Source organism: Arachis stenosperma, chromosome 1 (assembly GCF_014773155.1).
Source record: "Arachis stenosperma cultivar V10309 chromosome 1, arast.V10309.gnm1.PFL2, whole genome shotgun sequence".
NCBI classification, from domain to species: Eukaryota; Viridiplantae; Streptophyta; class Magnoliopsida; order Fabales; family Fabaceae; genus Arachis; species Arachis stenosperma.
Window position 1 is genome coordinate 124660853 of NC_080377.1, and position 16744 is coordinate 124677596.

At 35.4% G+C, this 16744-nt stretch overlaps 2 protein-coding genes and 1 pseudogene across 2 annotated transcripts; 1 reads left to right on the forward strand and 2 right to left on the reverse strand.

The window, feature by feature from the left end:
- Positions 1–1072: 1072 nt before the first annotated feature.
- Positions 1073–5887, reverse strand: LOC130933868 (protein argonaute 4B-like; annotated as a pseudogene).
- A 485-nt stretch (positions 5888–6372) lies between these two features.
- LOC130970611 (uncharacterized) lies at positions 6373–7755 on the forward strand. The gene has a single exon (XM_057896746.1). The coding sequence runs from the start codon at positions 6526–6528 to the stop codon at positions 7447–7449; it is 924 nt and encodes a 307-aa protein (XP_057752729.1). The 5' UTR covers positions 6373–6525; the 3' UTR covers positions 7450–7755.
- A 517-nt stretch (positions 7756–8272) lies between these two features.
- On the reverse strand, positions 8273–12024 carry LOC130970620 (uncharacterized protein At5g19025-like). The gene is made up of 2 exons (XM_057896758.1): positions 11362–12024; positions 8273–9050 (listed from the first exon to the last, which is right to left on the reverse strand). The coding sequence occupies exons 1-2, from the start codon at positions 11994–11996 to the stop codon at positions 9005–9007; spliced, it is 681 nt and encodes a 226-aa protein (XP_057752741.1). The 5' UTR covers positions 11997–12024; the 3' UTR covers positions 8273–9004.
- Between the last annotated feature and the right edge of the window lie 4720 nt (positions 12025–16744).

Consider the following 16744-nt stretch of genomic DNA (forward strand, 5'->3'; position numbering starts at 1 on the left):
ATATATTATATAATTAGAAAAAAAAAAAATTAAATGCTGACGTGAAAAATAAATTCCACATGTCTTATTGTTATTTGTCCATATCTTAAACGTATCGGTACGTATTAATTTATAAACGTACCGTAGCAAACACTTATTTTTTAATAAACTCAATAGAATGTAATAATTATGTATTTTGTCACGCATTCATATACATGATCATGGTGAACTTTTTAGATAGCTATATGGTTGAGATTATTTAATATTTAATAGACTATACACAATGCATTATTGCAGTTGCTCCAATTTGCTATGCTCACTTAGTAGCTACCCAAATGGCATAATTTATCAAGTTTGAAAAACTGTCTGAAACATCTTCCAGCCATGGTGGAACTACAATCTCTAGTGCAGTTCATGTTCCTCAGTTACCCCTTCTTCACCAAGATGTTGCCAATTCAATGTTCTTCTGTTAAAATATTATATATATTCCACGGATTTATTTGAATTCTAGCTACCAACCGTAGTTTACTTTAATTAAGTACACCAAGTTAGGTCAAGTCTTCATACTTTTTTGATGAAGAAGGGGTAACCGAGGAACATGAACTGCACTAGAAATTGTAGTTCCACCATGGCTGGAAGACAGTTTTTTAAACTTGATAAATTGTGCCATTTGGGCAGCTACTAAGTGAGCATAGCAAATTGTAGCAACTGCAATGATGCATTGTGTATAGTCTATTAAATATTAAATAATCTCAACCATATAGCTATCTAAAAAGTTCACCATGATCATGTATGTGACAAAATACATAATTATTACATTCTATTGAGTTTATTAAATATCATATTAGCTACAATTTTCCTTTTTTGGGTGGCATTTATAGAATATAAGTTATATCTATTGATATGACAATTGTGCTCCTGTGCTATCTGTTGAAAGTTCAAAAAAAGAAATGATCCATTATTATTCATAGAGAGAAAATTCTTATACATGTAGCCAAGTTAATCATAATTAGTTACTTACACACAAGAAAGAGAATGCACTATTTCTTGCAAATCATCAGCAGAGAACCCAATTTGACAATAATACTTACAATCATACTAGCATGAGAACACGTATAAAAGTCATTGTTCTTGGGATGACAGATTTGGCTGTCAATAACCGTTCCTGCACAAAAAAAATTGCAACTTAATATCAACTTTCATAATTTATTTTGCATATTCTGGTGGACATCTGTGGAACATTATCTGGTGCATTGTCCTTAAAGAACTTAGTGTGATGGTTCTTTTGAGCAACAATAAAAGTGAACTTGGGAGACTATTTCTCATCAAGATATTTGCATGCCTGGAGAGTGTGAAGAATTATTCAATTTCAATTTCAATGGAATTCCCTCTTGTTTTAAAAAATGATATATGCACACTAAAAATCAACTACCATATTTTGTATGATGATAACTGAAATCTAAAAAGGCGAATCCAAATTAATACCTCTATGATTAGAACTAATTTTTCGTTCAAGACCTTGATGAACTGCTATTCACTCACTCCATCCCTAAACATAGCATTTGGAAATTATAAATTTAGACCTTGTTTCTATATAATAAAAATGTTACATGCTGAATCAAGCATAGTCATTCTAAAATTTTGTAAATCATCATTAGCACTAATACAATGCATGAATCCTCAATTAACTAATCCAATACCTGAAAATTATAATTTGTTGAGGCTTCCTTTGTTTTGATGTTTCATAGAAATCCATAATTAGCTCCCTGAAAAGAACACAATAATAACATACATGAATGAGGACTTCAAATCTCTTCAACTGCAAACTAATGCCATTATTAGATAACACTCACCTGATGATACCTTCATCTTTGTTACCATCATTCGAAGGAACAGGCTTAAATAAAGACTGAATCACCTCAACTCTTGGTGATTGAGTGTGAACTGCGGCTCTATAGCAGGATATTGAAGGCCATTTCCTTGAACTCACAACCTGAATATTCACACAAGTGAAAATGCAAACTTAAACATAGTGATTTTATACTATTAGTTAAGACTGAATGTGAATTTGTTGCGAAAATAATATCATACTGCGGCAATAGATGGCACATCCGATCGGCCTGGTGATCCATGAGATACATCCATACCAAGAATTAAGTAGCTTCATTATGAAGTAAAGGTATAGAAGGAGCACACTCCATTGACAGAAAGGAATTCATTCCACCAAGCTGGCATCACAACAGCAAAATGAAGAACAGGACATGACAGCTATTTCAGTTACAACTTAAAAAAAAAATGAATGTAGACTAATATACCTTTGCATTAATTTTCAGGAGAACATTAGTAATATACTGATCATTAATTTTTGTTAGTGCAATATACTGTGTTGCAACTCCTTCATCAGCAAGACTTCTCCTTTTCCAAGGTCCTACACAACAGTTGCATTAATTGAGGAATTGTATAGTGAGTACCAACAAAACTAAAAGATTATGTTGCTTGGGTAGTATCCAATATATATATATATATACACACACACACACACAAATGAGACTTCTTGATCCTACCATAAATTTCAGAATTCTTTCTCTCTGGAAGAATGCACAACAGAAGTTGAGGGGGGCCAGGCAACTTGGACTTTACAAGTTGATACACATCCTCTCGACCCTAAGAGGTGCTGGATCGCGTCTTGAACGACCATCCTCTTCGAATACTTGATATGGAGGGTTTATGTGCTACAAAAGAAACCAAAAGTGTCAAATGAATGATGTATCACAACATCAACAAACTAAATTAGCCATAAAACTCTTACAATCCCCTTCATTTCAGCACACTTCTTGATGGTATTACACAGAAAACGCGTGTCACAGCGAGCTGAGAAGTTTACAACGGCCCAGCGCTCAAACCTCATAGGTTTAACTAGTTTCTGAAATATGGCATTCAATGTTAGATAAACAACTCTAACTTTTCAACAATAAGAAGAGAAAATAACAAGATAAAACAATACAAAATACTCACCTTATTGTTGAAATTCCAGCGCCCACCCCTTGGAATGAAGCTCTCCTCATTTCCAACTACAAGCTGCAAATACAAGAGACATGAGAACACCTTCAGAGGCCTTAAATGCAAATGTGAATAAAAAACTAAACAGATTTAAGAAGCTGAGGAGATGAAAACACATACTCTTGGGGGCTGCAGAATACACCCTTCAACCCGAGTAAAATCAGATTCAATGGTAATCCCAGAAGAGCGAAGCATAGGCTCATTACCATATCTGCTGTTTCTTAAAGACTGCCAGAAAGTTAACAATCATTTAAAACTATGCACATCAAATACTTTTTTGTTGATTGAAATTATCACAAAAGTTCATTACATACACCAGCCAAAGCTTCTTTCCTTTCATTGGGCTTTTGCCTTGACTTCTCAACTAACTGAGCCCTTTGCAAATTTGTCAATGCCTTGGTGTACCGCTTCAATGAGATCAAGGTGCATAGCTGCAATGCAAAGCAAGAACATAAGATTAGTGCTTTCCCATGCAAAAATGCTTTTTAAATCTATGGACATTATGTTTTAAGGCACCTCCAATGGAAAATAAGTTGGGTGCTTTGGCTTCCCAACATTGATGCAGGGAAAAACAGCAGAATAGGGCAATTCAATCCCCTTATGGTGTTTAAAGTAATTGTAAACTGTGATTTCAATTATCCATGGTTCGCCATTCGAGTCCTTCCCATCTTTCATTGAAAACCTGCAAAAAACCCAAGTTCTCCTCATTGGTATGGGAAACATTCTAATGCTATAAAAATTAAAAAGGCCATGCTTAATGCATTAAAGATCAACCCAATTGACATGATGAACCTTCAACAAGTTTGAACAAAAGCTAGCAATTCTATTATAACTGTCCTAAATTCTTACCTCTCCAACAAACTATACAAAGAAAACAGATTTAGCAACCATATTGTTTAAAACAACTTACTTCTGAGTCCTGCAAGGATTATCACTGAGTCCAGTGATTTTGTACTCAATATTATTAGCCTTGATTCTGAGGTTTTTCAGAACTCTTTTTGCCCGAAAGTAAACAAAAACAAAGCATCACATTCAATACCCACAGACATCAGAACCTTGATATAATTAAAATAAGATAGCAATATTACCTTGGTCCAATCAATAAGATTTGGATGTTTCACATTCTGATTCCCACAAAGGAAGTCCAGTACAGGGCCAGGCTTTACAACCATAGTAGTTGACACATCTTTAAAAGAAGATAAGAACAAATGGTCAATTCAAAAACACAAGGAAAACAGAATTTTCCATGCATGTACCTTTAGAATCTTACCAATATTCAGAGATAAACCTCCTTGAGTGGGACGGAAACTTCAATGGAAACCACGGCATCCTTGAACACCGCCTCCTAGGTCAGTATAATTCCTTGGGTTGTCGTGGAAGAAGGATTAGCGGACAAGGAGACAGCCCCTTTAGAGGAAAGAAAAAAAAAGTAAGGATCAGAATTTCATGGAAAAGAAAACAAGTTAACAAACAGGCTTTTGTGACATACTGCTTTGCTGCATGCTGCCTCAGTATGATGTCAAGGACCCTCAATGCTTCCGGAAAGTGCTCAGAATCTTGTCCGCGCAAGGCATCTGCAATTGCTTGGATTGAGATTTTGGCTGCATAACTGATCTCTGCCTTGATAGTTTTGGACTGAGATTGGCGCCTCATTCTCTTTTTCTCTCCATGAGTAGGGCTATCATGGCCATCACCATGAATTCCAACCCTTCTTCAGAAGCACTGCCACCTCCACTACCAATCATTCCTGCAAATTTTGTTCATGCGAAAGCAGAATCCGGGAAAGCGCCTAAGGAAGGGAAAGAAGAATCTCAACGAGAAGATTTCTGAATGCACATAAAGAACAATTTTAGTTTTTATTTTTTTAATATGTTTAATAAAGATGAAGAATAATTTTGATTTTTTGTTTTTTTAATGTATTTTTGTTTTGTTGTTTCAATCATTTGAAACTATAAAATTAGAATTAATTGAATTTTAAAATTTGATTAATTTAAAAGGATATTTTTGTCTAATTAAATAAAGGAAGGATGTTTAAGTCTTTTTATAAAATTAAATAAATAAATATTTTTTATTTTTATTTAATTAAAAGGGTGTTTTAATAAAAGTGGTGATATACTATATATTTAAAAAAGAAAAAATTAAATGCTGACGTGGAAAATAAATTCTACATGTCTTATTGTTATTTGTCCATATTTTAAATGTATCGGTACGTATAAATTTATCATCGTATTGTAGCAAACACCTATTTTAATTGGTGTCTTTCAAATTTGGCTAGTACACAACAACCGGTTATTTTAATGGAAGTTGTAATACATCCTCTTAAGGTTCCATAACTATCTCAGACCAGAGATATTTTATATTTATAAATATTCTAAAAATTATATTCTTTAAAGATGGAAGACATATAATATTATTTTAATTTAAAAGAAAGTTTTATTATAAAAAATATATATTAATCTCTCTTAAAAATCCATTTGGAAAAGTATGATTAAAAGAAGCAGTAAAAATTAAAATTGTCCAAAAAGAATTTTCTTCCTTTTTTTCAACAAATTGCCTTGAAAGGGACAGTTATCGTAACAAAGGCACAACGAAGAAAAGCATATAAGTTGGTCAGCTTTGTTAGGGAAAGAATTCAATATATTTTGCGGTTGGAATTCAAATTTGCATTTTTGATAAGAAAACTCAGCAAATAATACAATGACCAAACAGAAAGTCAGACCCAACATAACCTTATTGAATTAACTTGAAGACCGAATATTTGTATATCCAACAAAGAAGATGAACATATACAGGAAACAAATGGTACCAACCCCGCGATTTTTCGCCGCCGGTTTCGTAATATTTGCATGACGCTTACGCTTAACTTATCATCTTTTTATGTTATGAAATCAAAATGATAACATATCGCACAACTATGAAAATCAAACACTATCCGGATTCATGGTACAAACCATTAATTTGAAATTATCTGTTCAAATTATAGTAAATACAAATAGAAATATAATTGCACGCAAGAACATTAAGGCGAATACAAAAATAAAGAAACAAAACAAGTGCCAAATTTGAACGGGGAAAACATGTTTTCGTCTTATTATATATAAAAAGAAGATAATTAAAACTTAGGCAAGGAATAAACATATCATTAATAATTGTCAAAATCAGCAAAGAGCACAAGAAGTTCGTGGTATGTTTATTTATTTTTATATTCTAGAAAGCCAGCGCTACCCTCATCGCATTCGTCAAGGTTCATATGGTCAAACTCCAAGAATTAAAAGTAAACAACATTCAACATATATAATATAGTATAAGCTTATTCCTCAAGCAAAAACCAAAGATAAGCAAACAAAGTTGGACTTCAAAACCCTTCATTTACAACAGAACACTCTAGACATTTTCATTTTCCCTCTTAAATACAACTCTCTCTCTCTTTAATTTGCCTCATCATCACAAATATTAACACATTTTCCCTCTCAAACAAACACAAATATGGGGACTCTGGTGGGACACGTGGCACCAGGTTTTGGGTTCTTGCTAATTGGTTTATGGCACCTCTTCAACAACATCAAGTTCCATGCACTCAACCCTAAATCCTACACCTCAAAGCCATGGTTCCCATCTTCCAAGTTCAAATACCTTGAGCTTATTCTCATCATGGCTGCTTCCATGGCTTCTGTGTCCATGGAACTCTTCATAGGCCCTGAACGCCATCAACCTCTCGACTCAGACGGAACCATACCCTCCAACCACCTCCACAACTTCGAGCACTCCTCCATCTCCCTCACCTTCTTCGTCTTCGCCGTCTTTTCAATCATTCTCGACAAACTCAACACCCCTTCGCAACATGGTTTATCGCAGTTGCTTGCGGCCATCGCGTTCTCTCAGCAACTCCTTCTCTTCCACCTTCACTCAGCGGATCACATGGGTCCAGAAGGACAATACCACCTTCTCCTTCAGCTCGTTATATTTGTTTCTCTTTCCACCACGTTAATGGGGATTGGGTTCCCAAAGAGCTTCTTGGTGAGCTTCGTGCGTTCAATAAGCATATTCTTCCAGGGTTTGTGGTTGATAGTGATGGGTTACATGCTGTGGACACCATCGCTTATACCAAAAGGTTGCTTAATCAATGACGAGGAGGGTCACCAAGTTGTGAGGTGCTCGAGCAATGAAGCACTTCATCGTGCGAATTCGCTCGTCAACATTGAGTTCAGTTGGTTCATCATCTTGGTCACTGTGTTTGCGGTCTCTATGTACTTGGCTTTGGTGAAGGTTTATGGTGAAAAGGTGCAGTATTTTTCTCTGGGGTTTGATGTGGAGGATCAAGAGTCAAACGACGACGTTGAGTCTCAGGAGAAAAGCTTTGTTCATGCGGCAAAAGCGTTTTCTTCAGGTGCTCATGACATGGGAAGATAAAGTCATCAAATTTAATTTAATTAAATTAATTAAACAAAAGTGAGTTTATTATATTTGTTGAGAATTTGGAATGTAAATACTTACAGTCATATATTAGGGTGGTGGGTTCCACCTTGTTATTGTTCTTTAGGTGTTAAATTAATTGTGTTGAGCTACCAATTATGTGGTTCTATCTCTAGAGGAAAATGTGCATGTCTAGGTACAAGTCATTTTTTTTTTTTTAATTTACAAGGTTGATTTCATATTTTCATTTGATTGTAGAATTGTGTGTATTTGGCTTTATATTACCAGTTGTAAATTATTTTATTTTGTTTGCTTTTGGTGATAATTAATACAATTAGCTTTAATTTTCTATTTTTTATAAATCCTAGTGTGCCAACCCTTTATAATTCTAACTAAAATAATACTATCAATACTTTATGGTATGAATGGAGTTCCAACGCAAAACAATGGTATATGCATGCTAACTAATTAAAAATATGAAGATATCCAAATTCCAAGGACATTAGCAAATGGTCCAACTATAATATTTCTAGTAGCCTTTCTTCTTTTTATTTATTTATTCTTATATGCACTCCAGGTTTAATTAAGCTCTATGCTAATTAAGGTGCAGATTCTTCACACATTCGGACGACTTTTTATTCCATTTTCAATAAGCCATCCAGGCATTCAGATTCTGCATGCATGAAAATGACTTTCTTTTGATATTGACGGATTCTTGTGGAAGAGTGACAACGATATGACTAATATTGACATAGTTCTTCGCATGATGATTGCTAATCGATAATATTTTAGTTTCAAAGTTAACCTATATTCATCTGGATTCCTTTTTTTTTCTCTTTTTTTTTTCTTTTTGAAGGTTATTAGCCTAACAACTTTTTAATTCCAATAAAATTAAGCATATATCGAAATATCGATAGTAAACATTAAGAATAACATAGAAACAAAGGCTGCTAAAGAAAACTCTGTTATTCCAGAATGTCAATATTTTCATTTTTCTTATATGCAGTCAAAGTCGATGAATTATTATTATTTATTCCAGAAGCAAAATTGGAGTGAACATTCCTAGGAAAGTTCCATGTATGTACACAACCAATTGTATAGACCAGCGTAATCAAGCATCTGATTTAAATTTAAAACATGTTTGTTTTACAGTCCAAACAATGTTTCAAATCATACCCCGAAACCATATTTTCGTCAAAGGAGCAAACCAAGGGATGAACAAGTTTAGGATCAGCAACTTGTGGATAAGTAAAGCCAAGGAAAGGGGTCAACGATGATGAATCCAATATTTATTATATTGCAGTTAATTTTGTATGATCCTTCCAAAGATGAGAGACCCCTAGCCTAGATAGATATATAGATATAGTTCAGACATAAGGAAGGACGGGTAATACTAAAATATCAGATTATAAACTTTTCTTTTTTCCTTAACAAAAAATTGATTCTGATTGTGAACAAGTCTCCAAGTAAATAGTGAAACATTGAACATTGAGCTGGTAATGATATATATTGAGATGCCGGTGATGGATACACCACACCACACCACAGTGTATCAGCGATGATCTCCTTTTCCATTAACAGTCGCATTCTGTAGGGATCTGCTCGTGTCATTAAAATTATTGTGTCAGGGAAGCACCAAAATAGAATTTCAAAGAACTCATTCAAGTCATAAATTGCAACAAATTTTAACTACTAGATGGGTAGCTAATGCAATTGTGAAATAATTCATGAATCATTGGCAAGGTCAGTTTCCACTTCTATTTTCTACGTGAATGCATGATGCACTTCAGATTTTGTGGGTTAACAGAAATTTAGGCAGGACAGTATGAGAGAATTGAATGCATACGACAGCGAGAGAGATATTTACAATAAAGTTCACAGCAAAATACTGCAAAAAAATTCAGATGATGCAAGTAGGGACTAGGGAGATCATAAGTGTGGAAATTATCTGTGTTTCAATTGATCCATAAAGCATAAAGCTTACACCCTATTTCGGCGTTGAAAATTGTTGAACAAGGGAAACACAGTTGGAGGTTCAAACTTTTGGTTAACAAACTTATGCTTACTACTTACTCTCAACCATAATATCAAGCGACCATGTCACCAGCAAGTTTTCATTCAGACAAGAACGAAATAACACATTGAGAACTGAGAATATCTAACCCAGAATTTGATAAAAAGATGTAGGGTTCAAAACAGAACAGTTTTTCTTCTTCCCAATCTGGGAAATATGGTATTTATTCTCTGACCATCCACCTAAGCCTCGCAGACACAGTAACTAGGTAAGCCAAGTCTAAAGTTCTCTGAACCAGAAGAATACTAGCATAATTATTGATCATAGATTGAATTATTAATGCATTATTCAACTAGAACAGTTCTTCACCTGACAATCAACTTCATGGTTTTTTACATTTTTCTTTCTCATTTCTATTGTGTTTCCTGGTTTCTGTCGTCATTTTTTTTTCCCCGAGGAAAAGAGAAATTATTTTTTTCCCGGTAATGTTTTCCACTGTATATATCTTATGCTCAAGCGGTCAAGCCTATAAAGTCTCAATTGTTTACTGCAGTATTTGCATTCAACATCTTACAGATGATCCATACATTTTAAATTATGCTATCAAATTGTCCTGAATCCTGATCAGGTCGAGGGCATCTGTTTGCTAAAATATATTCCAGATTAATGGAAGTATGAATTCAGACCTACAAAAATTCATGCGTTGGTAATTAATTCTATCATTTATACATATATGTACCAACGACCTCAAACATTCGTATATAGGTAATTACATGTTTCATTTACAAATATGTACTAAAGCCTGGAACGCAATCACTAGGTTCAAAACTACATTCCTTCAACTTAGAACCGTAACTACATGCTATTCTAGTCTAAACCTGCCCCTTATTTCAAAACTCAACACAGTCTAACAACTGATGTCATAAACTTTAGTATACCGCAACTAGCAACTGCATGCTCACTTTGAAATCAAATGAGTTATCTCCCAGGAAACTCCAAAGATTTCACATGTTTTTCAGTATTAAGGTTATAAGAAATTGATGAAGTAAGAAACAGAGTAAGTCAAAATTAAACACACTTAAAACACCCAATAAAAACGTTTCCAACCCAAAAAATTGCTGGCACTGGAACATAGAAGTAGCAGAAACACTCGAACAACCCCAATAATATTTGGAATGTCTAATAAAGGCTCCTACAAGTTTTATTTTGTCAGGTATACAACAGGTATGGACTGCTTAGAAACTCCTCAAACTTTTAGACCCTCAGATAAAGGCATTAAGATTACTGTCAATGAAATCCTAAACTCAAAGGAAGCTCATACTATAGTGATAGGGAGAAAATCACAGGCAATCTTGCATATGAAGAGTGAACACTGTATTCTTACTGACAACTCTCTTTCCCAGGGATAATAGAAATATGACGGCGAGAGGGACGTCACTTAATGGCGATTTAGGAAATGAAACTCTGTGGAAAGAGGTATAGACTCAAAGGTGGTTGTGACTTGTGAACTAAGCCAAGTTCAGCAGAGTCTACAGATGCATACATGGAGTTGCTAACTTGCTATTATACCAAAGGGGATAAATCTTAAACTTGAGCTACAACCGAATGGAAAACCAGATAAAGGGTGATAGCTTCTACGCCTAACGGCTAAGATATCAACCAGAACTCAGAAACACAGCACAATGCAGCAGCCAGAGCAACAATTCTCCATTCAAAGAGGCATAATCAGATTACATCTTCAATGACTCAAGATAATTCATGCAAATTGATAAAGTCCCAACCAATAAAAAAGTGAACCACTTATAAAAACAAACAACACTAGTCACATTGAAATAGGACAGAAAACACAGAAAATTCATAAATTGAACAAATCAAAAGAGGGGAGAAGAACTGACTTCTTATGGCGCTTTCCTTTCTTGGGGCCCCAACCTTCGAGCTTGGCAATGGGGCAGCCGCAACGCGCTCGGAAGAGTAAGACGGCTCGTCCGTTGGCGGGAGCCATCTTCCTGAGCTCAGACCGAAGGCACTCGTAGTCAGGATTGCCTTCCCTGCCGCCCTTCCATGGCAGCCTGTCAATCTCATCGGAGGCGCCGCAACGGAGGTTCTCCTCCGTCTGCAGCTGCAAATCGAACTCCATCGCCTTCTTGAGGCCCTTGCAGCCCGGCGCCCGGCACTTCCTGGATCGCGCGCCGCACCAGAAATCGACGATCACGATCGAGACGCCGAAGAAGGTGAAGAACCCTAGCAGCCACGAGATCGGGAGCTGGTGGAGGTTAGGCGCCGATTGCGCGAGGAGGAGGGAGAGGGAGTTGAAGATGTAGGAGAAATACGATGAGAGGAGGAACGCGCCAGAGAAGAGCACTAATATGAGAATGAGAAGGTCCAGAGTCGCCGACGGTGAGTGCTTGCAGCTGCACGCGCCGGAAATCGGCGTAGATTTGGGTTTTGGTGGCGGTGGAGGTGGAGGACAAGGGGGACTCATGGTGGCGATGGCGGTGGTTATGGTGGCCAATAGCTGCTGCTGGCGCATCTTACAGATTAATTATTGACGTGGGTTTTTTTTAATTCATTTAATATTATTATTTTTATTTTATTTATTTGTTTTGTTTGTTTTTAATTAAATATTGTCATTGCTGGGATTTTTTAATAAATAAATAATTTAAATATTTTTTTATAAATAAATAATTTAAATATTTTATTTACGTAATTTGTAACATATTTATTCATTTCTATTTTCTTTACATATTTTGTTTATACGAATTAAAATTGCTTACATCTTGTTTATACGATAAACGAGATATATAAAATTTAAAAAAATATATATTATTTCAAAAAATTTACAATTAAAACAATACTGTGATTTTGATCGATTTATAAAATAAAAGAGATACAATTTATTACTATTTAGATCAAATTAAATCAATTTAGATATAATATAATTTAATGTTTAATTACTCTATTGATCCCTATAGTTTCACCAAATTTTCAATTAGGTTTCTATATTTTTTTTCTTTTCGATTAGTCTTGTATCAATTTTTTTTCAATTAAGTCTCTGTTGATAGTAAACGTTACAAAAAGCATTAAGGATGGGTAAATTGACCATTATACCCATTATTTATCCTTTACAAATCACTCACACTTAGTAGAGTTCTAAGTTCTGACTCTCTTCGTCTCTTCCTAACCCTTTTTCTCCTCAGTTTACTTCTCATACTCTGAATATTCATGGATGAAAGTCACTTATCTTCAAAAATTTGTAGCTCCAAAACCCTCATAAGAAAGAGATGTCTTTGTTTTTGTGGCGAGACAGTTGCTGTCATGTCTTCTTTGGCAGTAGCAAACCATAGAAGAAAATATGTTGGTTGTGGGAGAATGCCAAAATACAAGTTATTCGAGTGGATTGATGATGAAAAAGATAGAAGAATAGATGGTTGAAGCAAAAAGAAATGAGGGTTCGTTGCTTTTGTGAAGACACTCTCATTCTCCGAAATTTAAATACATCAAAAAATTCAAACAGAAGATTCATTTCTTATCCTAACAGGAGATACAAGTTTTTTTAGTAGATTGATGAAAAAAAAATTTCTAGTGATGATGGATTAGTGGATTCCAACAAGAGTTTGAAAGGGTCAAAGAATTAGAAGGACAAGAAAGAAAGATAGAGAGATTAAATGTAGATCTAGAGAAATTAAATGTGGAGAGTGGACAAATAGATGCTTGTGTGAAAAGGTTGTGTGATGAGCTCAGTTCGGTCCAAGAGCAACTTGGTAAAATGAAAGACACTATAAAGAAGCAAAACAAGATGCAAATGATGTTGATATTGATATTTGGTGTTTTGATTGTTGCCGTCTTATATATAAAGGTGTAGAAATTATGGTTGTCATGAGAATGTAATAGTCTATATAACTCAGAAGTTTCTTGTTTATTTTAAATGCAATGAAAATATATTATATGTTTAATTTTTTTTCAATGAATATTGTTCCTTTACTATTTAATATGCACATAAATATGATACAGAGTAAAAAAATAGTGACAACAAAAGAAGCATTGAATTATAGACAATGTATCCATAGTTTATAATAGACACCAAGTATTTTTGCATTATATATTCCAAGACACTTAGATAGTCACTGTTCGTTACCTTAAGACCTCGGGTGCTCGTCGGGTCGGGTGGTGATAGGGGGTGAATGAGCGAGACCCTGGGTTGACTTGGAGTAGGCGGTGAGGTGTGAATCGCGTGCCAGGGACGTCGGAGGTGGAGTGGTTGAGGAGGGGATGGCCACCTACAAAGACACTCCGACGATCAAGTCAGTGTCCGTACGAGATGGCAGCCAAATTAGGTAAGGCGTTACGTACCCGGGGGGAGTGCTGACCTCTCCCCTTATATACCGTTGTTGGGCGGGCCCATGAATGACCTAATCCACTGGACAGGAAGCTTCTATGAGCTGTCTCAGTCCACGTGGGAGGTGCAGGTCGTTCCAGCTACCGGGTTGGGAGTTCGGGTGTTGCCCCGAGGATACCGACCCGATTGGTTTGCTGGTTGCGGACTTAAGCCGTGGTGGCAAGTCGTTTGGACTTCGGGTCGGGAGCGGGGGGCCGACCCGTCGGGTTTCCCTATCAAGATGATTCGAGCTTGGGCCGGAGGCGGGGTTCCCGACCCGCCGGGTAATTGGGTCTGGACCATGCGAGTCCGTAACAGTGCCCCCAACGCGATAGTCTCGAGGTTTGGAGCTCGTGGCTAGGCGCGTTTGACTTACTCGTCGAGTCGGAATGTACTTTTCTTTTCGGGAGCTCGTCGGTACCGTTCGTGTTCCCCACGCGTGGCCCTTTCGTCTCTGCCTTGGCGCTATCTCCTTGGCTTCTGTGCTAGGCATTAAATGCCCATTATTTCTTGATTTGAAATTCGCTTGAAGTGGCGATTATGCCCCTGTCCTTTGGCGCTCGTCCTCGACGGTTACGCCTTTTGCCCCTTTTATTTTATAACTCCCTTATGACTTCATTTTTCTTTTCTTCTTCTCCTATTTTTGCACACTGTCGCTGCTTCTACTCTCTGCTGCTTCGATTATGTTCGTGCTTTCAGTGTTCTTTTTTTCTTTTAGATTCTTCCCTCAACTTTTGCAGATTCTGTATTTTTCTGGTACGTTGTTTATGGTTTTCCTTGCTTTCTGATTTCCTTTCAGTGTTCCTTTTGTAGGGGTGGCAAACGGGCCTAAACCCGCCGAGCCGGCCCGCGTAACCCGCCAAAAAAAGTGGACTGGGCTGGAAAATTGGGACCGCCAAATAGTAAAAGCCCGCCTAACCCGCACCGCTTAAACTGCGGGTTTTGGCGGGGCGGGGCGGGCTTTCCCGCCGGGCTTGAAATTTTTTTAGCAAGGGATATTTTTACAAATTTTTTTACTAAAATCCAACTCCCCCCAACCCAACTTACAAGAGAATGAAGATGAAAATTGAGTATTTTGGATTATATTTATTTTGTTTTAGAGACAATATTTATAATTATGTTTTTTATTATCTTTATTTTGTTTTGAAAACAATATTTATAATTATGTTTTGGATGAAAACTTGGTTTATAATTATATTTATTATATATTTATAATTACAAAAATTTTAATGTTTGTAAATATAAAAATTATAATTTGTTTATACTTTTAGAAATTATAATAGTTAAAAGTAAAAAATAGGAGAGATCTTTTTATGCCTTTATATATATTATTTAATAGTTAAAAGTAAAAAAAAAGGTTATTTGGCGGGCTTAGCCCGCCGACCCGCCAGCCAGCCGTTAGGTGGGGCGGGCTAGAATTTTGGGACCGCCTCATTAGGCGGGGCGGGCTTCCCCGCTTGCCACCCCTATTCTTTTGTATTTTCTCTGTGTGTTTTTTCTCATGCATACCTGAATTTTTGCTTGCTTTTGCTGCTTCTTCTTTTAGAGGGGGTGCCACTGAATTTTTCCTGAGTTTAGCTTAAATTCTAGGGTAGCGTAGGAGTGTCTAAGAGGTGATTTTAGGAAATTGTGGCTTGTTTTTACTGCTTTTAAGGTTTTTGACCTCTCATTTTGGCTAAGTGGTACTCCCACCGTAAATATGGTTGATCGTCCTGTATTTCCGAACCTGATTCAGCGATCGCTAGCTGATTTTATCGACCATTATGCGTGGGTGACCTCCAACCGAAGTTGATTATAGATTACAAGATAGGACGGTGAAACACCCACTTGGACAAGAGCATAGTTGTCCAATTTCATTATAAAGTTTTGTCCTTTTTTGTGAGTTGGGAATGGGGTGCGTTCATTGTAGTGAAAGAAAGGAAACATGTAGATTGTAGAGGAATCTTGAATCTTTGCTCGTGTAAATATAAGTAATGCTTGCATTGCATGTTTGCACTTGCGAAATGGTTTGATTTGCGTCTTAAATGTATATAATTTCTAGTAAATAGATGTTTTTAAAATTTGCATTAAAATCTGAAAGTGGGAAAACAATTATGACGATATAGATGTAGTCTATGGTGGCCACAAGTTTTGGTGTCTATGGTGGTTATGGACTTTACAAAATGATATTTTCAACTAAATAAAATGAAAAATTAAAGCACGTTTTAGTTTTATTAATAAATAATGACATGTTTATGAATGTAAATAAAAGAAAAAAATTAGACCATTTATCATATTTTTTGACAAAAAAATGATTTATTGTTTTTTCTCGTCGTCGGAAATGAAATCGCTACCAATGCCCAAAATTTAAAAAATGATAGTATCTAAAAATACTTACATTGCATTAATTTTTTTTCTCACGTTAATAAATAATTATTTATATCTTTTATTTTTAATTAAAATAATCATTTTATTCTGCAATAAAAATTTTGAAGTCTAAAGTTACTGTTATTAATTAAATTTTAATATTAGTAAAGTGAAATTTAAATTTATTAATTACAAAAAAGAAAAGTATAAGTAGATAATGAAATATTAATGCAATGTAAGTATTTTTAGATACTATCATTTTTTAAATTTTGGGCATTGGTAGCGACTTCATTTTCGACGATGAGAGAAAACGATAGATTATTTTTTTTGTCAAGAAATATGATAAATGATCTAATTTTTTTCTTTTATTTACACTCATAAATATATCATTATTTATTAATAAAACTGAAATGTGCTTCAATTTTTTATTTTATTTGATTAAAAATATCATTTTATAAAATTCATAGCCACCATAGACACCAAAACTTGTGGCTACCATAAACTACATCCCACAAGATATGTTTATATTTGGTAAAGATGAATTGAATTTCAGTGTG